Source organism: Salmo salar, chromosome 13 (assembly GCF_965601325.2).
Source record: "Salmo salar chromosome 13, fSalSal1, whole genome shotgun sequence".
Lineage (NCBI taxonomy): Eukaryota > Metazoa > Chordata > Actinopteri > Salmoniformes > Salmonidae > Salmo > Salmo salar.
Genome location: NC_138303.1, coordinates 62,578,527 through 62,602,794, shown reverse-complemented (window position 1 = coordinate 62,602,794; position 24,268 = coordinate 62,578,527). Strand labels below are relative to the sequence as shown.

Sequence of the window (24,268 nt, the reverse complement as noted above, 5' to 3'; positions counted from 1 at the left end):
CATGATGGGTATAGGAACATTTGAGTATCATGTAGTAGCAGTAGCCTAAACCTATTGCTGTTACATTGAACTGGGTGAATGGAATATGAATGACAGTCATCCAATATGCTGTAATAGAAATAATGCCATGCTTATAAAAAAAACATTTGTCCTCCCTCATCTTAAACGGCACTGACGGCAACTGGAACGTTAATTTCTGTGACTTGCTAGCTAACTTTAGCTTGCTAGCTCAATGAATGCTGCTGGGCGAAGAAATATGCACCTCTTGCTGTTTTTTGGTGACCTTATTTGACCTTTTCTGCTTCTTTTGAGACACGGTTCGATCCTACCTTGGTGCACTACTTGTTGAGTAATTAAAATACAAAATCATGATACAGTAACTATTGGTCATATATGTATTCATTATAGAATTGTGTCAGTTATTAACGATAAACCTTTAAACTGCACTCTTCCTCCCCATCTCTCTAAGTTTCAGCTTCAGATGACAAAACCTGCACACATTCCGAGGGTTGCAGGTCTGCCGACTTCCTATTGGTCACACATTTAATACGGAGAAATATCCAATAAACCAAAGACATTGCTTTAACTGTGAACAAACTTTATTGCACACATTTTCCTCAAATAAACTGGAGCATACATAAAATAAACAAGTAACTACAATGTATTTACATTGGGGATAATGGGTGTGTGACAGAGAGGGAGTGTGTGTGCATGTTGTGTTTTAAGTTGTCACCCACCCATCTCTGCTTTGTCAGTCTTGATAGGCTGTCAGGCAGTGGTGGAGAGCATTGCAGATCTGAAAAGGAGATGCACAAAGTGACAGTAAGTATAGAGCTCAACAACATGTTTGTGTGCACATCTGTTGGTGGGATTGAGCATGTGTGTATGTAATATAATTCTGAATTACCTGTATCCATTTGGGAATCCTCAAAAGTTTCTCCCTTCAAGGCAAGTGAAGTAGGAACTGGTGCAGCCGGTAAATGAAATACCACAGCAGAGGACTGCTATGACTACAGCTGAACTACTTGGGGTGGCAGATCTAAAAGAGAGAGGCATCATTTTCTTAACTGACAATAATCATACAAGTAAACAGAGTGAATGAGTATAACGCCTAGATTCAATCAGATCAAGCGTTAACCAGCGATAGCCGACACCAACATAGCTTATGTTTTGGCGGTGTCTGACGTTGGATCTGTCAAATCGGCAAGCAGCTGCTCTTGATCATTGTCACGAATCTACACCGTGAACGAGACAGTGTTGGTTATATATAAATAATGACGCTCAAATTCAAAATCATTAAACTAAATGAGGATTTATATCAGCCTAATCGAGGTGTAGATTATGTCTCAAATTCTAGTGTTTTAACTTGTAAACAGGGCTGCATGAGATTTCTGTTCATGCGACTCCGTGCCGCCAACGGCAATGTGCGTTTTAGGAAAAAGGCCAGGAGCCGCTTGTGAATTTGACAGCTTTAACACATTTCCACCTCAGACACCACCAAAACAACCGCTATGCGGATGTGATTGAATAGAGCCCCAAGTGAGGGAGAGTATGCATGTGATAATCACCTGCATCACCCGTCATGGCCGGTGAAGCAGGTGCCGGGGCAGACGTGTCAAAATGTATATCTAGCATGATTGCATGTAAAACAACTTTACAGATGATTACAAAGTTCGAAAGAAAAGTTGATTTTGGGAAGTTGATGGAGGCATCCACATAAGTAGGCTGGACAATAGAACGAGTTAAAATTCACCCAAGGCTGAAAAACGGCTTTAGAACGTTGGCTAAGCTAAAACACTAGCCCATATCAAATGAATGGAATCGAACGTTCGCACAGCCGGTTTTCACTGGAGTGAAGCTTAGATTCCATTTAGCCTAAATGGCACCAAAATGTTTTTATCCTTTTTATTTTACCACTACAATCTGTTCTTAGGACGAAACTGAAAAATAACAACTCGTGTAGAAAGTAAACATCCGCACCTCAATGGTGCCAATTGTGTTTATGTCTGCATAAGGAGGAAGTAGGGAAAAAAATTGCAACTTCTGACTATTTCTGGTTTTGCGTTTGATGACAACGAGATACAATGCCCAGCCTTACACCATTAGAAAGATACTCATGATTAACATGGTGTCCGAATTGACAAAAAAAATCTAAATATACTAGAGGTCGACCGATTATGATTTTTCAACGCCGATACCGATTATTGGAGGACCAAAAACGCCGATACCGATTATCCGGCCGATTATTATTGTGATTTTCTTTTTCTATGTATATATACACACACACACACACACACAGCTCTAAAGAGTCTGCTTAGGAGACAAATACTCTCAACTGTTTGAATAATAAAAATTGAGTTTAAGTTACCTGTGATGAATGCTGAAAACACAAACTGTAATTTCTATATGCAGGAAATCCTATTTTAATAATGGGCATGGTAAGAATTGACTACCAAAGTGTGAGTCATAATTCCCATGACACCTAGCAAAATCTGAAAAGCGGTTCCTTCATTTATTCCATAGGCTATTTTTAGATTAACTTAAAATAAGGTCTGTGTTTGGTTTAGGCTTACACCACCTTGCCAATTTTATAACTGTGTAGATATCCATAGGATATAACTCTGATCAATATAAGCGAAGATAAAAAAAATTGTAGAGTGGATTTATGAAAATATGTTGACAAATGTTACCTAGTGAGATTTACACAGGTATCAAAACACTGAGGCGGTTTAAGCACAAAACACAGACCTTATTTGAAGTAAATCAAGACATTCTCTATGGAAGACATGAACGGTAAAATAACGAAGGAACCCCTTTCAAGTTCAGCCGCAAGTTATTACAGGAATTATGACGCGTCGACTATTTCTCTCTAAACCATATACCTTTGACTATTACGAGCCTGCTGCTGCCTACCACCGCTCAGTCAGACTGCTCTATCAAATAGCAAATCATAGACATAACTATAATATAATAAACCTTAGGTCATTAATATGGTCAAATCCGGAAACTATCATCTCGAAAACATTATTCTTTCAGTGACATACGGAACCGTTCCGTATTTTATCTAACGGGTGGCATCCATAAGTCTAAATATTCCTGTTAATAACCTAACAATGTTATTTCATAGTTCCGTAAAATTCTGGCAAATTAGTTTGCAACGAGCCAGATTCTGTATACCCTGATTCTGCGTGCAACGAACGCAAGAGGACTGACACAATTTCACCTGGTTAATATTGCGTGCTAACCTGGATTTCTTTTAGCTAAATATGCAGGTTTACAAATATATACTTCTGTGTATTGATTTTAAGAAAGGCATTGATGTTTATGGTTAGGTACAGTCGTGCAACGATTGTGCTTTTTCTCGCAAATGCGCTTTTGTTAAATCATCCCCATTTGGCGAAGTCTGCTGTCTTTGTTAGGAAGAAATAGTCTTCACAGTTCGCAACAAGCCAGGCAGCCCAAACTGCTGCATATACCCTGACACTGTTTGCAAGAGAAGTGACACATTTTCCCTAGTTTAATTTCTTTTATGTTATCAGGAAATATTAACTAAATATGCAGGTTTAAAAATATATACTTGTGTATTGATTTTAAGAAAGACATTGATGTTTAAGGTTAGGTACACGTCGGAGCAAAGACAGTCCTTTCTCGCGAATGCGACCCACATCGATTATATGCAAAGCAGGACAGGCTAGATAAACTAGTAATATCATCAACCATGTGTAGTTAACTAGTGATTATGATTGATTGATTGTTTTTTTTATAAGATAAGTTTAATGCTAGCTAGCAACTTACCTTGGCAACGTAAAGCAGGTGGTTAGAGCATTGGGCTAGTTAACGTAAGGTTGCATCCCCAAGCTGACAAGGTAAAAATCTGTCGTTCTGCCCCTGAACAATGGAGTTAACCCACCCTTCCTAGGCCGTCATTGAAAATAAGAATGTGTTCTGTATTAACTGACTTGCCTAGTTAAATAAAGGTTTAAAATATATATATATATATAAAATAAATAAAATTGGTGGCCAAAAATACCGATTGTTATGAAAACTTGAAATCGGCCCTAATTAATCGGCCATTCCGATTAATCGGTCGACCTCTAAAATATACACATTGCGAGATATTTGGCCAAATATACCAGCATGCTTCTCCATAGGTAAACAATGGGGGTGAGCTCAGCGTTCGATGACAACAAGATTCACTGTCCAGCCTTCCATAATTAACTTTAGAAAGAGATTCATGATTAAAATGGTGTCCACTTAAAAAAATCTAAATATACACATTGCGAGATTTGGCAAAATAGACATATCTATATTTCCCTATAGTAAACAATAGGACGACAGAGTAAGGAGTAATTTTTTGTCGTTTATATTTTAACTGTAAACAACGTGAGCAGGTCTCCATTGCCAACTATAGCGAAGCTGCCATTGTACAACAAAATGGGATTAGAACGTTCGGAAGGCGAGTTGGTGCCACAGTGCTCAATAGAACTAATAGGAGCTGGCAGCGTGAAAATGCCCTAAAATAAGGCCGGCTTTTTTTTCGTGATAACTTCAAAACTACGACAGGCTGCTGGGATATATTATGAAACTGGGCTCCACCGCGGATGCAATTAACTACTTTCTATTAGAAAAAAAAAGCATTGTTAAAAATGTGTGTCCAGCATAACAGGAGTTTAGCTAGCGCCGTTAGCATTAGCTAGTTAGCAGCGCTAGCATGTTAGCTATGAAAGTATCCATCCAGCAAGAATGTATATGTTACATACACATGTTTAGCAGATGTTACGGGTGTAGCGAAATGGTTGTGTTTATATCTCCAACAGTGCCATGTTAAGCCATGCTGATTAAGTAAAATAAGTCCAATCGAATTGAAATAATGAATAGGCTTAACGTACATTTCTGTGACTCACTAGCCAATTTCAGCTTGCGAACTCAGTGACCGGTGCTGGGCGAAGAAATATACATCTCTTTCTGTTTAGTGTTCCCTATGGGGAAATTAGACTAGCGCCACAAAACTAACCGGTACTAACCGGTGGGCAGAATTATTACATCCGGGTTGGTTTAGAAACCCCATTGACAATGCATGGGAAATGGTTTAGGTCAGTTTAGCCAAAGAATCACGGCTGCCGGGGATGGCGGTCAAATCAATGGTTGGTTATAGAAGTTAAATTCTTATTTACAATGACGGCCTAGGAACAGTGGGTTAACTGCCTTGTTCAGGGGCAGCAAGACAGATGTTTTACCTTGTCAGACCCAATCTCGCACCCTTTCCGTTACTGGCCCAACGCTCTAACCACTCGCCTACCTGCCGTCTCTTGGGCAAACTACTTCAACGTCTATTAGGAATAAAACACGCAAACATTTTATATTACTATGATTTAATTCTGGAAACTTCCACAAGAACAAATATCTTAAAACCATAGAGCGATTGAGAGCAGAACAGCAATATCCTCTGGCCTTGTCAAATGTAGAAACGTTAACTGCAGGAAAGGTATGAATTGTGAAGCACAATCAGATTTACATCTTTACAGTCACTATTTATTACGTCATTACTTCTAAGTTTTGTATCAGAAAACATTCTGATATGTTCATATTGCTTTTCACAGTAATTATCACAGTTACGACAGTGGAATTTGAAAAGACATACCATTTGAGACAACATCCATGTTAATCGTATCCTGCTCATTCATGACAAACCACAATTAGTTTTAAAAAGTTCCGGAACATTTTATTTTCTTAGCGTCATTTCACCTTAATATGTTCATACTAAAATCAACAATTCTTTACCATAATGTAGTCTTTTCAATACACAAGTATCAATAAGCATGATTTAAAGATCACAATGGCTTTATGTCTGTATTCAAGAATTTCCCATATCCTATTATATTAAAATATTTCATATATAGCGTTTGTATTTAAACAGAGGTTTAATAATAAAAAGTTCCCATAGAAGGCAATTAGAGGATTTAATCAGATCGGGATTCTCATATTAAACAAAGCAATGTCTTCAGAGGTGTCGAATGTCCATGACAAGTGAGAGAGAGAAGATGGAGAAAGGAAAGAAAGGGTGCGAGAAGGACAGACCAGACCCAAGAGACGACAACATTGCATTGTTTAGTCAACAACATTCGAAAGGCAGCAAATTATAACAAGGTTAGTTCGCCTTCAAACGTCTACATTTCTGCCTTTGCATTAAGCCTAGATTTGTTCGACACAATAACCAAAATAAAGCATACATCTGTCCTTCACAACTAAAAATCGGTAGATCATTATTATTGTAGCGGAGATATTCTTACGCTCAAGGTGACATCCAATAATAAGTCCTCAGGGCAGGCGATACTCCAACATGGCCTTTAGCATGATACTTCTATTATTTTATAAGCAAATACAACTATGCTTTTGATCAAAAGACTTGACATCCATAGCCAGAACTGTATATGAAAAGATCTTAGAAAACCTTGTTCTTTGAGAATAAACACTGATTTCCTCAATCATTGACGTACATATCGTATCATGAGTTCCCTGGTTTCGACAAGCTGTTCCAGCTTGAAAAATAGTCAAACCAGCAGCGAAATCAGACCTCGCTTAGTCACCTCTGTCCATGTCCTGCTTACCACACAAAGTTTGATACGTTTGAAAGAAAGTCTGCGGCTGGGGGCAATCTTCAGGAAAGGCAATGATACACACAAAAATGGTGAGCCACAACCGAAGATGCTGTGCGAGGCAGCAGTCCCTGACAGGTTCCCACCGTTTGTTCACACACACTGATGTTCCCAGGACTAACTGACTCAATACGCTGGGTTTACTTGGAGATTTGCTGTTGGACGTGGAGTAAAAACTCATAGTAAGACAAGGCCGACTCTGTCCGATCCTCTATCATGTTCTGCAAGAAGCTGGCTTTCAGTGGGCTCTCATCCCTGAAAGGGAACAGAAAAGGGAGGTTGGATCCACAACATTCACAGAATTGACCTGAGCCGGTTGACAGGTCAACAAAACTCGGTAGGCTGTCAACACTTTGTCAATGAGTTCAACCGGATCTAAATATTACACATTCTATTTTGGCCTTTGTTTACACAAGGAAAACAAACGTTGTATGCAACCAAATTGCACCCTTATTCCCCATACAGTGCACTACTTTTGACCAGAGCTCAACGGCCCTGGTCAAAAGTAGTGAACTGTAAGTGGAATAGGGTGCAATTTGGAACGGAGACATTGCCTCTGAACTCTCCAAGTGCTCTAGTCTAGTAAAGCCACACCACTGTTCCTAATGCCTACCTGATGACATGCAGGATGGGGAAGAAGGGCCTCTGTTCCCTCAGCCAGCCAACGAACGCTCTGGTTCTCTGGGACTCTGCAGTGTCCAACTCTGGGAGCATGTTCTGGGAGATTCAACACCATCATAATGAAATATCTTTATGGCACCCCTTTTAGGAAATCTGTTGTGCATCTCATTTAAAACAGCACTACTGAAATATATACATATAACAAACAAGAGATAACTACCACATGTAAATACAGTATAATATATACAGAGGTCCTGGTGAGCGATACAGAACTTTGACAGGAGCAGAGGGGCTGGGCTAAGAGTGAAAAATGGGAGCAGGTGTTTAGGTTCCTTACCATGTTCAGAGGCACCGCAGCGTAGTTTGGGAGCCCCAGGACTTGCGTGAGGAAGTTGGGGTTGCAGTTTCTTCCAATCCAGAGATAGATCACCTGTTACGACAAAGGAGACGTCAGTCAAGATTGTGTTCATGTTATCCATCGGTCCGTTTCTCCAGAAAAATCCACTGTAGATAGTGTTGCATGTCTATTTAGGTTGTATGCCAAATGACAGATTCCTTAATGAAATAAAATCATGTAAATGAGGGCAAGCTAAAGCATGATGGTGTAATGCATCAGACTCAGGATTATTCATATGTCAATGCTTGAATTGCATCTGTCCATAACAAATAAATGCATCATTCTACTAACCGAGCCAGCGTCCATGAGGAAGGCCCCATCTCTGCTCAGCTTCTCCACAGACAACTGCTGGACTCTGGGCTGGGGGATGGTGCGCTCACTGATGTTCAGGGCTCCCTGTGGTGGGAGAAAAGAGGGGAGAAGCTAATAAAATAATTACAATCAATAAAGCGGAAACGTACAATATATCCACACGTCAGATGGAAGCAGAACCATGGATAGACAAACAAATGTATGTGGACACCCCTTCAAATAGTGGATTCGGCTGTATAAAATCGAGCACACAGCCATGCAATCTCCATAGACCAACATTGGCAGTAGAATGGCCTTACTGAAGAGGTCAGTGACTTTCAACGTGGCACCATCATAGGATGCCACCCTTCCAACAAGTCAGTTCGTCAAATTTCTGCCTTGCTAGAGCTGCCCCGGTCAACTAAGTGCTGTTATTGTGAAGTGGAAACGTCTAGGAGCAACAACGGCTCAGCTGCGAAGCCAAACAAGCTCACAGAACGGGATCGCAGAGTACTGAAGCATGTAAAAATCTGTCCTCAGTTGCAACACTCACTACCGAGTTCCAAACTGCCTCTGGAAGCAACGTCAGCACAATAACTGTTTGTCGGGAGCTTCATGAAATGGGTTTCCATGGCCGATCAGCTGCATAATACAAGCCTAATATGACCATGCACAATGCCAAGCGGCGGCTGGAGTGGCGTAAAGCTCGCCGCCATTGGATTCTGGAGCAGTGGAAACGCGTTCCCTGGAGTGACAAATGACGCTTCACTGTCTGGCAATCCAACGGACGAATCTGGGTTTGGCAGATGCCAGAAGAACGCTACCTGCCCCAATGCAGTGCCAACTGTCAAGTTTGGTGGAGGAGGACTAATGGTCTTGGGCTGTTTTTCATGGTTCAGGCTGTTTAGTTTCAGTGATAAGAAATATTAACCCTACAGCATACAATTACTTTCTAGATGATTCTGTGCTTCCAACTTGAGACAACAGTTTGGGGAGGCCCTTTCCTGTTTCAGCATGACAATGCCCCCATGCACAAAGCAAGGTTCATAGACAAATTGTTTGTCGAGATAGATGTGGAAGAACTTGACTGGCCTGCACAGAACCCTGACCTCAGAATGGAAGCAAGTACCTGCAACAATGAACATCTGTAATAGCAGCAAAGGGGGGGGACCAACTCCCTATTAATGGCCATGATTTTGGAATGAGATGTTTGACAAGCAGGTGTCCACATACTTCTGGCCATGTAGTGTATGCGTTATATCATTTAAGACATGATCAAATATAACATTGTATAAACTAAAAGAAAATATAGCTTCTCTCATTATTAGCATTATCCATCTATGTGAACATCAGGGTTTCCCCTAGCCCTGACCTCGTCAGTCAGATCGTCCACGCGGTACAGCGCTGGGTGGATCATCAGCATGACGTAAACCAGGGGCTGGTACTTCAGCTGACACATGGCAAACACACGGTCGTCCAGCCTGGTGCTTGTACCCATTCGGAAGGCTTTCTGTGGATCAAAGAACAAAAACGACATATGAGCAAAGCATGAAGGAGAGACTCAAACAAATCGCAGTAGCTGGGTCTTACATTGTCAGTTTATATAACTAGATTTCTTATGGTGTTTTGAAGCTGGTTTCTGTGCCAAGACGTAAGCCATGCCGAGTTGTAATAGAACTACAGGAATATCCTGTTTGGTGGGAGGTAGGTTTCATCCCAAATGGCATCATATTCTCTTTTTGGGGTATTTTACCCCCTTTTTCAATCGTCTCATCGCTGCAACTCCCCAACGGCCTCGGGAGAGGCGAAGGTGACATCATGAGTCCTCCGAAACAACCCGCCTCACCGCGTTCCCTAACACCCGCCAGCTTAACCCAGAAGCCAGCCAATGTGTCGGAGGAAACACCGTTCAACTGGCGACCGGGGTCAGCTCGCAGGCACCCGGCCTGCCACAATGAGTCGCTAGAGCCAAGTAAAGCCCCACCGGCCAAACCCTCCCCTAAGCCGGACGACACTGGACCAACTCTGCGCCGTCCTATGGGACTCAGGCCAGTTGAGGCTCAGCCTGGGAAATAAACCCGGGTCTGGAGTAAAGCCTGTAGCACTGCATGTGATGCAGTGCCTTAGACCACTGCGCCACTCGGGAGGGCCCATGGTGCACTGCTTTTGACTAGAGCCCTATGGGAACAGGGTACCATTTGAGACGAAGCCGTAGACTGCCAGGGGACTAGCCAGGGAGAGAGTGGGTGGATAGCGTACCTGTTTGAGCAGGGCGAGGATGTAGAGGGGGAACAGTCTGAGGCAGGCAGGGGCCAGGAGGCCAGGCTGCTGGATGGTGAGTACAGAGGTGCGGAAGGACGTCAGAGAGTCGATGGACGCGTTGGTCATCGCGTCCCTGGCGTCACTCAAACTAGCCGTCACTGAACGATCCACAGCTGGAGAGCGAGAGGAGACACACACCACACACACACCAGGAAAAAAGAACCAAATTCAAACCTCAGCTACGTTTGTCTCAGGGATTGTGATTCACAAGTTACATAAATGTACAGTACATGTTTGTAGTCATGGCCTTCATTACAAAGAGCAACCATTGGGTTCAGTCATTTGTTGCTTTATATCAGGGTACACCATCAATAATAATGGTACCTCATAATACAGTGACTGAATAGACCTGGGTAAAACCTCCATCAACACACTATATGAAGATTAGTCCACAGTCAGTTTCATTTAGCCACTTGGATCCCTCAAAGGTCACAGTAACCAGGCAACCATCTGATATCACTTACAACCATCTGTCCATGCAAATTGGGGAGCAATGGTAGGGTGGGGATGACAAGCCTGCTCTCACTATGAGACATTAACGATCACAGGATGGGACACACTAAGGACTTCACCGTGATGGAAATAAACATGCCTTTAATAACCACACAAATACCAACAAACTACCTACCCATGCTAGCCAGCAGACAAGTGATGGCCTGGACATCAGCCCCAGCGAAGATGTCGGATAGGGAGTTGACAACAGGCAAACACATGGTGTGGACTCTGATTCGTCTCTCTCCTGTAGAAAAAAACTAGTTATTGTTTCAGCATTACAATGGGTATACATATGAAATATAAACATTGGTCAAGTAAGGAAACAAATAAAAATAAACTCAATTGCACTTCAGAAACATGTTTACATTTCAGTTAAAAAAAAAAAAAAAAAAGTGTTCCTTCTCACCCTTTCATGGCTCACGTTTACAAATATGGAGTCCGAGTCCCAAACGGAACTATTTTCTCTATATAGTGCACTTTTTTTAACCAGAGCCTTTTGAGTCCTGGTAAAAAGTAGGGAACTATGCATGGAATAGTGTGCTATTTGGGACGTATACAATGAGTGTCAACCAAATAAATCCCACAGAAAAATAATGACTATTTTTGGTAAACCCCCCCATACTATCACAGAGTCCCCCAGCCCACCACAGCAGCTCCAGACAGTATACCTTTGCTGGACGTGTAGAGCAAAGCAGCCTGGAAGGAGACCGACTGCATGTCCACCAGGTTCTCTTCGATGGACATCTGCACAGCGAAGCCTGCATCCGGGTTGACGTTGGGCAGGGAGAGCAGGTCCGTGGAGCGCACGAAGAAGTTCCCATGGAACGTGTGGATGGACAAACCTACATGGAGGTTAAAGGGGTTTGAGTTGGATATTCTTTTCACAATAATCGACATGCAAATTAGATTGAAGTGGGTCAGAGAGATTGGAGTTAAATTAATTTCAAGTTTATCCTCCCAGATAAAGAAATCTATTGGAGCAGGGACAGACTCACAAGTTCACAGGGTTAACATTATCCTTCATCAATGAGCATTGAGATTATCAGCAAATCATTTACACACAGATTTAAGATATAATAAGATGCATTGTCCCCAAAGGGACATTTGTCTGAGACAATTAAAGCGCTGCTGCTTTCACATAATACAATAAAATCCGCAGAGTGAAAAAAAGTAGTCACCTTTAGAGCAGCGTATCCTCATGACAGCCTCAAAGCCAATCTTGCGGGTGAGGTACCTCCTGAGATCCTTCTGGAAGCACTCTACCCCGGCTGGATTGTGCTGCTGGTGGTAGGAGGGGTAGTAGTACACACTTCCCGCTGAGTACCTGGATATGCAACCTGACGAGAGAGAGAGAGAAGATTGAGATATTACACATGAATCCAGCCAGAGTATGATGTTCTATACACAAGGGGAAATTGGATTTGTCACCAGCAATACGCATACAGTAACATACATCAGAGACATGCAGAGGGCACTGATTGCCTGTGGAGTAAGGTGACTTCGTAAACAATCACACATTGTAGTGCATATGGAAGCGGCTGAAGGCGTCACTCACCTAAAGAGGCCAGGTCACAGTACTGGGAGCTCAGTAGGAACAGATCCACAGCCACCTGCTGTCCTGAACAGTCCAGGGCCAGCTTCTTATAGAAGTCTGTGGCAGGAGAAAGGTGCTGGATATCCTGGGGAATCACCACACAACGAGCACCACAGACAACAGTTAAAAAAATAAATTAAAAAGTGGGTATATTATACAGAACACATTTCTGAAACCCAATCTTTGGGATTGAAGTTATCATGTTTCAGCCACCACTGCACAACAGGCATGCACACAACTAGAAATGTGGACGCATCACAAATGGCACAGTATTCCCTACGTACGGGACATATAGGGTGCAATTTCAGATGCAGAACGTATATAAACCAGTGTGAACCGGTCTCTCTAGTCTCTACCTTGGCTGAAGCCCTCTGGTTGGGGTCCTCTCTGGACTTGAGAGCCCCCACACCCAGGCTGGGCAGCTGGGTCTGGAAGACGGATACACGCCCTCCCGTGGCCGACAGCAGCTTGAACGCTGCCTGCAGGGCCGGGCCCAGAGCACACTGGGTCTCCATGGTCTTGCCAAACATCTGGGGCAAGCTCTTCAGCAGATCCTGCACCAGCTGCAAAAATAGAAAGACATTTACATAATGTTTTGAAATGCAAAACAGAGCTAAAGAGAGGCTTAGGCAAAACTAAATGACCCAATGCGAGTCTGTCTTGATTAATTCAGGCAATGTGGAGAGTTGTTTGACAGATTTGAGTCATAACCTTTTCGTTTTACATTAGCCTGTCTCTGGGGAATATGAGCTCCTTACCTCCTTGCATTCGTTGAGGTTCACTAAAAGGCTGTCTGGTGTTGGTAAAAATATATCTGGAGAAAGAGAAAGACAGCATAGAAAACCATTAGACTATTTTGACCTCTTAATAGTACAGTATTTGATCACTTCTAGGCAGTGAATTAGTCTACAGATGAAGCTTGTAAACCCTTGCTCCTTCTCATTTTTTCTTACCAGACACAAATAGAACAGACCCCATGCAATGCAATTTAAAGGAGCGCCGGCCCATGTTCACAATCTTCTCGCTCTAATTTGTTTTACTCACCTTCGATGTCGGAGACTATAAGCATCTGTGGTTGGGACAAGCCCTCCTGGAGGTTGTAGAAGTGGATGGTGCTGTCAAATGTGATGAAGCCAATCTTTGTCCTCGAGTCCCCAGGGAGCCTGGAACACAGACAGGCATTCAGAAGGACTTGTTCAGCAGACAGTCACAGGACGCTATTTTTTTGTTAAAAGCTACATTGTTTTGGGGTTATTGGAGACGAAACGCTTTAAAGCAAGTGAGTTTCTCACTAAAACTTCAGGAAAATGTTAGTTTACTAAGCCGAGAACATAAGAAAATGGACCATGTGTCTCAGTGGTGACGTTGATCATACATACGCATTGATGTTCTCTAGCAGGGACTGACAGACGACATCTAGGTATCCTGTTTCCACGGCATTGTGGGATACGTCCAGCACGATGAGGTAAACAGCAGGCTGGGGAGGTCTCAGCTGAGTATGACAGGTTTCACCACGTCAATACATAGACTAACACGCAGACAAAATATGTAAACCTAGAAAAACTGCAGTAAATTATAAAAAAACTTTAGCACATCAAAGCCTGATGGAATCACTTCATGAACACAGCAGCGGTAGCACCCAGCTCACGTCATCTGCATTTTATTAGCGGATTAAAGGGGGCAACATTCCACATATAGATATATATATTTTCAGGCAGAATATAGACAATCAATCTTGAAAGACTACATGTGTATTTACCATGTATTCTGATGGTGCAATGAACTCGAGGGTGGCATTCTGGACCTCAGGTCTTTTGTGTGGCTCGCCATACGATCTGTTGACTGGGTTGTACATGAACTCCTCTGGAACTATACCAAACAAAGACGGAGGTTATCGTCACAGTCAGAAAAGAGCAGCACCAGGCTTGTCCTTGTCCACCAGCATTAATATCGGCAGGTTAACGGTATTCTGGACGTTTAGGTCAAAGCGGTGTGCTTGAAAACCTTGGTAGATCATAGGTTGGGTTAGTCCTTGTGGTGCTCGTGTGAATTTCTATTATTTTTTTCAGCTTCAGACCAGCTTAACTTCTCACTTGGAACCTAATTTTAGTGTTTAATTAAATAATGAACATTGGATCTGGTCAAAGGAAGTGCCATATATGGGGAATAGGGTGTCATTTGAGAGGAGCTTGGTGGCTGTGGTCCTCACCGTCGTTGACCCGGTAGCACAGGTTACACTTCCATCTCCTCTGGTCCAGGAAAGTCACGAAGGGGTTGATGTACGTCCTGCAGGAGCGACACCTCACTATAGTGCTGGAGGTGACCACAGGCAGTTGCTGCAGTGCACAGACAAACCAAAACAATTAAGGGGCGATCTGGGATTAGTACATACATTTTAATGAAATACTGTATATACACCCATCGGCTCTTGAATAATGTAAGTTATAATACAGCTAGTTGCTGCAGTGCACAGAGAAACAATAAGATTGTCATAGCCTATCATCAATGCCTATCATCAATGCCAAGTTCCACACAAATCTTAAAATCAAATTACATTTCAGCATGATCACAGATGCGGAGATCGAAGACAATTATTATAGGCTATATGTCTCCTATGATCTTTTACCAGAAGTGGGATTGGTAGAAGAAAGATTCTACTGAAGGTTGGGCATGTTTGGCATGTTGGGAGTGAGTGGACAACGTCTTACTGAGAGATCTTTGAAGGGGTGGAGGAGCAAGCCGAGTGGGAGCTTGGCTTTGTTTAACAGAGACTGTGTCTGGGGGATGCTGGTCAGGGTACTGCGGAAGACCCTGTAGTGTGAGGAGGGAGATGCACAACAGGTCAGAACCAGTACATATTATTTACATGTAGGGCCAAGTTCAAGCACATTAACACACAATATTCAACATTGTGGTGGGAGGGTTGACGTTGAGAAACAATGCCTGGCAAACTACTACACACTCTGGGTGGCAGTTGATTTTCTGCAGGTCCTGGGGCAGGCAGGGCGTAGGAGGGGTGACGGGGCCCGGAGGGAGCAGGTTCCTCTCCTGCAGCAGGTTGACCACCCTCAGGGCCTCTGGGGTCTGGGACTGCAGACTCAAACCAGACAAGGAGGGGCTCAGTTGGGCTGGACCTGCAGAGGGCTGGGGAGGGAAATTAGGACAGTTAACCGGTGAATACAATGAACGAGGGCAGCACTTAACTTGGATACACCCTTGAGGGTCTGTTCAAAAAGTAGTGCATCCCTTGTAAGTTTCAATATTTCAGTCTATGCATGTCCTATTTCAACATAGAGTTCATTTTAAAAACATCTGAGTGTTCAATAGACATGCGCTAAGCTCTGACTGTATATCATACAGAAGGTTCAGCTATGAACTGTAGAATTTAAAGTGGAACTGACAGCATTTTAGCATCATGAAAAATTTAAATAAATTCATATACACCCCCAGGGGAAAAATGTATTTATTTCTGAGCACTTCGTTAAGGTCATTTTCACAAATGTATAGAATGTAAGGCATTTGTGAAAATTCTTTAGCAATATAGAGTGGGAAAGCAACCGTGCATTTGGACAATTAATAGACACTGCAGTAAATAAAACCTAATAAAAACATCCGTCTTGATCAGAACCGGAGTCGACGCAGACCGGTGCGCCATAGCCAATCAGAGATTAAGTAGGCATATATGCAAATAAGCCATTTGCAACATGTGTCTGCCATCAATCACTTTGAACTGGACTGTGTGATTACAGGCAGTAGCAACAGCGCTACTTTAGATCATCAGAACGCATTCACCAAAAGCCACAAAATACACCTGAATGGATTTCTGCTAATATGTAAATACCACACGAGTCCTCTCACATTTGGGATCTTCAGTCCTATTGATCAAACCACCATGAAACGTTAAGCTCTCCCCTCCGAGTTGCCTCTGCACATCAACAAGATCAACAACTAATGCTAGCCAGAGCGAGATAAGCTAAAATCTAACGAGGGAACATAAGATAAACCCTCTCAAACTTAAAAAAAAATACATGTTAAAATAAAAAAGTAGCTGGCTGTCAAAATTGCACTTAAACAATGGGTAATAAAATCCTGCTCGTCTTTCTGCAGCTTGCCTGCCAATGCATGCTTGTGCCAACCCACCTTTTGATAACTGAATGGGAAACCTGCTTGCCCTCCCATTTGGTCGACGTCAAATACATTTGATCGACAACTAAGAGATATACTAACTGTGGATAAGAGTCGTTCAAGTTCAGCATAGCCGTCTAGGAAAGCGATGTGCATTTCTTTCTAGCTAACCAAACGACACCTGCCTCTCTAGCTTTAGCCACTGAAAAAAGGTGAGGGGAAAGGTGGGTCACTCACCCACACCTCCAATGACATGACATCCTCCCAGCAGCTAGCTTTAGGCTCTGTGTTTTTAGCTTGCTAAATAGATAGCTAGCCCAGGGGAGTCAAACTCAATCAGCGAACAGCCATATTGAAAAAAAATTATAATAAAAAATGTGCAGGCTAGACATAGCCTATTTGTTAAAAGAAAGTGCAACTGTGTCCCAAACTGCCCATTGTTTTATTGGAAATAATATGGCCCTTTGTAATGTCCACTTATTGGATGCTGTATATAGCATTTTAATATATTAAAACTAAAGAGATATCTGTCCAGCCTTTGCTGCTATGCTTGCAGATGTACATAATACGCTGCGGCCCTAATCAAAAAGGTATTTAGTAACTCCAAATAACCAAATCGTAGCTATAGGTTTCTTGTAACATTTAAACATGTTTTTCCATTTGTTTGCACTGCATGGATCACCAGTGGGGTTGAATGCCAGGCCAGCTGTGAAATACAACTTGATAGCAATAGTTTTTGGATTAGTATCCATCTATAACTGCATCCAACTATTCTGCCAACAATGCCTTACCGTACGTACATCATGGAACTGAGTCAAATAGAGCACATTTTTAACACCTCTTAAAGTTGGTTTTGAAGCATAAACTGGGAATTTAATATGTTTTATTACTGATATTATGATTGTCCGTTTCATATCTGCAAAGTAGTTCAAACACTGCCAAGTCAAGTCTTGGATTTTGTTTGACAAAGCATAGAGATGGAAGTCTGGTCACTTACCTGCTGGTATGGCTGAGGATGGGTGTAAGGCTGCGTCGAGGGCTGCATGGGATGGTGCATGGTAGCGGCGTTAGGGGGTGCCGAGGTGTTCTGGTACCCCGGGGGTAGAGAGGGGTAGGACAGACCCATGTGTCGAGTAGGGGGGCCTGGCTGCTGGGGCGGGAGTGGGCCAGCTATAGGGACAAGCACCAAAACAGGCCTCATGTCAGTTCTTAGCGTTGCTAGCAGTAAATCTAGGGGACTAAAAAGTTATATTAGTCATTCATTTCTGATGACACTATGATGTAGTGGAGGACTGACCCATTTTAGGGCCCATCTCCAAGTGATCAAAGCTGTTGGGAACTTGAGCACCATTACCAGGTGTGGGCATGTGTCCTGTTACAGTGCAAACATAACATTTTAAAAAGGGTCAGAATAAAGATGCATTAAAATAACAAACAAAACACTACTACTTGTGTAAGCACTTAAAGGCACAAATCGGTACATTTGGGAAAACTTAGTAATTAGATGGCATGTTGTTTGTGTTATGTTTCAGGTCAGTTGTGGGTATACTTTGTTTCGTTGCCACAGGGTTGAGAACATGAATTACGCATTCAATGTACCCAATTCACAGTCACAATGACAGACAGTAAGACAATGTGATAAATTGGACACATGGGGGGAAGAAAACAGACAAAGACAAACTTGGAAATAGTGTCAGATGTAAACAGGTGATAACTGAAATATCCATGGACGTTCGAGGCCTTTTGTTCCTTGCGAAACCATGTTAACAAATCTAATAGAAGACAATGGATCAAATGTGATTGTCCATCAAAACTGCACAGGGGACACAACACACTGACAGCGACGAAACCACACCTGGACTCTCAAAATCATTCTCCTGGTTCTCGTACTCAGTGTGGGAAGCATCAACACTAGCATCACTCCCACACTGAGCTGGCATGGTGGGAAGACAGAGAAGGCAATGAGACCCAAAGGGGGTGGCTGTTGGGAGCTACTTCCACTACGGACAAACCCCACGTTAGACCCCGCCACCCCAGAGGAAAAAATAAAGAATTATAAAATTAAATGTACAACTACTGAACCACAAATAAACCACAATACATACATATGGAGTCTTCAACAAGTAAGGTAAACAAACTAGGATCAGGTTCCCCTCTTATTCATTAAAAGGCAAAACTGATCACAGATCAGCACTCCTACTCAGACCTTTCATGAATACGGCGTCAGGATTGATATTTCCTTACCATCAGTCTTGGGGCCAAGGGGAGGGGTGGCATTGCCCATGGGGGGTCCAGTAGTGGGTGGAGGGCGGCCGTAAGGTGGCTGGTATGAGTGAGGAGCCGCCATGGGGTTCATCGGAAGAGGGGCAGAGCCTGGACAACAACATTTAGGGTCATTAGCTGCACATATTACATATCTCTTATACAGTATCCTATCACAACACCCATCAACTAAAACCTTGTACAATTGTTTGGTTGACATTTAGGATATTACATAAATGGCACCTACATAGTATTGTGCTGCCAGCCCAGACATCAACCTGACTATGGCACAACGGCTGTGGTCAAGGCTAACCTATTACATAACCGTCGACAAAACGGGCAACTACACATCATGACAATGTAACCTATAAGACATGGGGTATATGAGGACTACCGTGCATAAGAGGGAAAACGGCCCGTGGCGAGCAGCATTATAACCCTACGCTGGAGGTGACCAGTCTGACAGCTGAGGAGGCTGACCCAGACCTAGCTAATGTCAATGAACTGGAAGACACCTCTAGGGGACGACAGACTACACTGGGGCATTCCAAATAAGAGTAATCTGATGTTGCTTCCAACAGCAAAGACCTGTTATTCAGAGATTGCAAGTGTGAATAAATACTCAATCATCAAATCAACCTGAATGAAAATAGTAACCGGACAGATTAGAGTGAATCATGTTAAAACTGAAGACAGGAAGACAGTTATGTCAGCCAGATAATGTGATATTTCTTAGACCACAATGTTGTATAATGCAATAACGACTTTGATCATGAATCACTGGTGGCTTCTGAACAAAAATAAGCCACACACCACAAATACCGCTACAGTGGTGGTAAGTGGTGACTAAACCATCTCAGAACTCTGGAAATGATAGACTTCCAATAACGTCACCAGAAGTTACTCAAACTAATTTGGCCTGTGAACAAGTATTCCTGAGTAGAGTGTCTGCCAAGGAGACATGTGTAGCCAAACTGATCTGTTCATGTGGGAACGGGAGCAGGAGGGGGGAAATGTCCACTTTCAACATCAGTTAGCTAGACCACAGAACAAGGAGACAGATTTTTCACCGGATGTGCAAATCTGAAGCATCCGGGCAGGCATCGATGGAACATTTGATCTCAATAGAGCGCTATTCACAAAACTAGAATCTGTTACGAACAAAGTGGACTAAGTTCTGTAGACTACCATTGCCTGCCCCCCCCCCCAATTATTATTATTATTTTTAAACATTGTTTAGAGTGCAAGGGCAAATAGTTATATGACATGGCATGCTAGAACGCGCCAATCGGTTCTTGTTAGCTCGTGCTTGGCTCTGCCCACCTCCTTGCTTATTCTGCCCACTATGATTTAAAAAAAAATCCCACCCGTAACGGCAGGCTGAGGTCCATCTTGGGTTAGTTCTAAAAAAAAATATTAGGCTGAACCACCACCGGTGCCACCGACGTGGAGTGCCATTACACAGACAAAACAACCATAACATGTCATAAGATCGTAATGATATCCCAAGTTTTCAACAAAGTGTTCTTCATTGTAGAAACAAACAGCTGTGGAATATGTAACAATATGTGTTAATCATGCAGCCTTTGTACTGCTCCCTCCAGCACTGTGTTTTACCTTGCTGGGTGTATCCCTGGAGCGAGGTGGGAGGCCCCAGGGGTTGCGAGGCGTTGTGGAAGACAGGAGGCGCTGCGCTGTACTCCCCCGAGGAGGCCTGGGGAGTTGCCAGGCTGGGCGAGAAGGTCATGTGATTACCCACAGGCCTAAGGGGAGGCATGGCCATAGGAGGTGGTGCCCCCATTGATGGAGGAGCTCCCATCGGTGGAGTCCCCCCATACTGCCAGGCTGGGGCTGGGGGGTGCTGGTAGTTGTTAGCAGACACAGGTGGAGGGGTGGCATGCGCTGGGGGCATCCTGGAGCCTGGACCAGGGCTGGCAGACTGAGGTGGGGTCATGGAATGTTGGGGTCCCATAGGAGGTCTTTTTAACATGGGCTGACCTGGAAGGGCCTGGTTAGAGCTGACTGGTGGGATGGGCTGGTAGGGACCAGAGTTATAGAGTCCAGGGCCGGGAGGCATAGGGCCCTTGGCTTGCATTGGGTTGTATGGAGTCTGGTGGGCCATGTAACCCGGTCCCGGTGGCTGCAGCTCTACTGGATTCTGTGAGGGACCTGGAAGACAGGAAAATGATAAGAGGTTAGATGACTCCAGGCCAGTTTGACTTAAAGACAAGCACCATACTCTGACATCCCATGTGAATGTCCATATAGTCTGCATTCAAAACATAGAGGTTAATTTTGCATGGCACAGTGCCCAGGGTGGGCAGAGTTTGCACATTTTAGACTATATTGGTCCTGAAGTGAAATCTCCACCCCAGGACACGCAAAACAAACTACATCAGTAATAGCCGACTGCCTCATTTGCATGCCAGTTAACGCAGATGAAGAAAATCTCTCTACAACCAATGTTTCATTACTACACTATGAACTGCATGGCAGTGTTGGTTGACTAGGCCTACAACAGTTTGTTTCTCTGAAGGTGGATTTGGGCTAGATTACGTTGACAGCAGCATAAGTATTAGGCTAAATGCAGCAAGGGAATTGAGGATTTAAATAGACTCTAGGACTCCAAAATAAGGAAAACAATCTGTGGACAGACTGACAAAGCAATAACACACTTACAGAAAATAATATAATCTCACCTGGATTTACTGACAGTGAGTGTGAACAGAGAGGAACAGACTAATTAGAAAACTTCTCAATAGTGTAAACAAAAACCATAATCCCAGCATTTCTAGGCAGCCCCGGGGAAATTGCCAAAATGAAACTAACGGCCGGCCACAGCAGTCATGTTGAGGGCTTCCTCCAATTACAGTGAACCTGGCTTGGGCCGAGTACAACTGCTCAGCCAATTAAAGAGTAAGACGAGGCAAATGAGCACGACAGGCAAGAATAGGAGTCACAGCAAGTAGATCCTGTACAGCAACGAGGGTCTATCGTCTTAAAGTGGAAACAGTAAGTGAAGTTGGATGAATTCAGCATAGATTAAATCCACTTTGGCAAGAACAATAACACTTGAGTGCTAGCTTTTGCTACCAACATAATAGGACAGTAATTTAGTGAACATACGGAATGCCTTCTGTTAGTAAGATGATGTTTGAAGCATCTTGGTTTGATCAGAGTTAATAGACCAATGTTGGAGTAGAGGCATTTCATTGCCTCTAATGCAGAGATAAGGAAAAAACTAAGCCAGATTAGCCTAGGGAGTTTAATCATAATAGGTCTGACACCAGTAGGATTGACAACACTTAGCACCTCTGAACAGGGTAGTCCAAATCTCATGCTCACACAGCAAAGACCTACAAGTCGTCAGCCACTCAGACTTGTTAAATACGCCAAACCAGAAGGTGGCAGTAGCATTGTTTGGCAATGCATGCCCGTGTGTGTTGCTTAGTCTATGCTCTAGATTCCAATGTTCTCTAGCTAGCTGCGCTAATGTTGCTATTTTGTAGAAAGCCCTTGTTGATACTTGCCAGATGGCCACAGCTAGATGACTACCTAGCAATATTACTTAATTTAATTCAATCTCCATAACGCCAGTGCTAACTCATAGCCAAATGTTTAGCTAACACAACATAGTGCTTTCATTAAGTATACACATAGACTTTTTCCACATTTTGTTGTGTTGCAGCCTGAATTTAAAATGGATTAAACTGCGATGTGTTGTGACTGGCCTACAAACAATGCCCCATAATGTCAAAGTGGAATTGTGTTTAATTTTTTTAATTTAAAATGTAAATCTAAAATGTCTTGAGTCAATAATTATTCAACCCTTTGTTATGGCAAGCCTAAATAAATTCAGGAGTAAAAATGTCCTTAACAAGTCACACGTGGACTCAGTCTATGTACAATAAGTGTTTAACATGATTTTTTAATTACTACCTTCTCTTTATCACACACATTAATCTGTTAAGTCCCTCGGTAGAGCAGTGAATTTCAAACAGATTCAACCACAAAGACTAGTGAGGTTTGAGCATGGGTAAGTTAATTACACTTTGGATGTTGTTTCAATGCAGCCACTATAAAGACACAAGCGTCCTTCCTAACTCAGTTGCCGGAGAGCAAGGAAACCATTCCAAGAAATTCACCATGAGGCTAATGGTAACTTTAAAACAGTTGAGTTGAATGGCTGTGACAGGAGAAAACTGAGGATGGATCAACATTTTATACTGAATAATTTAACAAATGCAACATTTTTATTGAGTTACAGTTGATAAGGAAATCAGTCAACTGAAATAAATGATATAAGCCATAATCTACAGATTAACTCTAAAACATTGGAGGCAGTTTATGGTAGAGAAGGGAACATTCATTTCTCTACCATAAGATACATCTACAAACATTTAAACAAAATACTGTAGAAGTTTATTCATTCCTATGGAGGACTGCTTTTCTGAGGAGTGCCAATATGGCCGACCGGTGGCCTCAAAGCCTCTTATTGGCCAATACGTAGTACAAGCAATCCAGGGTTTATATACACCATTGGTATACACAGATCTGTTTACGAAGCATGTGAAAAATACAATTTGATTTCGAATTGCCAACTAGCTGCAATTTGTGTCTCTAGAGCATAACCAAGTTTAGCTAGCTAACGTTAGTCAACTTATCTGACTTGTCTCAACTATTCTAAGCCAGATACATGTTAGCTACCTGTCGTAGTTGGTGAATCAACGCGGTAACTTACATCGTTCCAAATAACTTAGCCATCTATATGAACATGTGTACTTGTGGTCTCGATAAGAACAATATTAAGTTAGCCCACTACTAGCAGCCATCGTTCATGGCTAGCATTATTACCAAGGCAGCAAGCTACTGTAGTAATCTGGCCATCTTGCTAACAAGCCAAGTCAGATAAGGTCGGATAAAATCTTATCTTGCTAGCTAGTTAACATTATTTTATCTAGGTAGAAAGCCAACAGAAGATCGTTAACTCGTGGCGAAAGTACTCACCATTTGCGTACGGCGGTCCTCCTGCCCCATTCTGAGAGCTAAAATCTGTACTTGACATTATGAAATAGACACCGACCGTAATCAATTACACTGCAGAAATGCTTGGTTGTCGAATAGCTAACTGCGTCTTACTTAGCTAAGTTAGCTGTTTAGCTAGCAGGGTAACGTTAGATGTTTGGTTAACGGAGCGACTTTGCCACACAGGCTTTCAGGTAAAACCAAAAATGAATTAGCTAGCCCACTTGTTATTATCACAGGACCATGATTGGGCAGTTCCCCGTTCAACTACGGGTGTAGGACTTGTCAAGACAATCATGTGAGGCCACTGAAATCATTTATCTTCTTGCACAGGAAGTTGGGATCAGCCAGTAGACAATAGCTAGATGGGGTACAGATTATGTCCAAAATAATTTGTGTTGCATTTTAGCCAACCCTTATCATAACCTTAACCTAATTCTCAGAACCTGTTACGATTCATTATCCAAACCGGCAGGGGAA

General features: G+C 42.7%; 1 protein-coding gene and 1 long non-coding RNA gene across 2 annotated transcripts; both read right to left on the bottom strand.

Annotated features, from left to right (window-relative positions):
* Window positions 1-581: 581 nt before the first annotated feature.
* On the bottom strand, window positions 582-5,008 carry LOC106567534 (uncharacterized). Its single transcript, XR_001320093.3, has 3 exons — window positions 4,890-5,008; window positions 908-1,039; window positions 582-796 (listed from the first exon to the last, which is right to left on the bottom strand). It is a non-coding gene; the product is annotated as an uncharacterized LOC106567534 (long non-coding RNA).
* Window positions 5,009-5,696: 688 nt separating this feature from the next.
* LOC106567533 (protein transport protein Sec24A) lies at window positions 5,697-24,234 on the bottom strand. Its single transcript, XM_014136893.3, has 23 exons — window positions 23,771-24,234; window positions 20,381-20,932; window positions 18,746-18,874; window positions 17,799-17,873; window positions 17,499-17,671; window positions 15,339-15,520; window positions 15,085-15,187; window positions 14,586-14,712; window positions 14,136-14,245; window positions 13,756-13,868; window positions 13,421-13,539; window positions 13,135-13,190; window positions 12,733-12,939; window positions 12,338-12,461; window positions 11,961-12,119; window positions 11,451-11,624; window positions 10,916-11,026; window positions 10,225-10,400; window positions 9,338-9,475; window positions 7,966-8,070; window positions 7,615-7,707; window positions 7,270-7,373; window positions 5,697-6,911 (listed from the first exon to the last, which is right to left on the bottom strand). Exons 1-23 carry the CDS (start codon window positions 23,826-23,828, stop codon window positions 6,797-6,799), a joined length of 3,303 nt encoding a protein of 1,100 aa, XP_013992368.1. The 5' UTR covers window positions 23,829-24,234; the 3' UTR covers window positions 5,697-6,796.
* Between the last annotated feature and the right edge of the window lie 34 nt (window positions 24,235-24,268).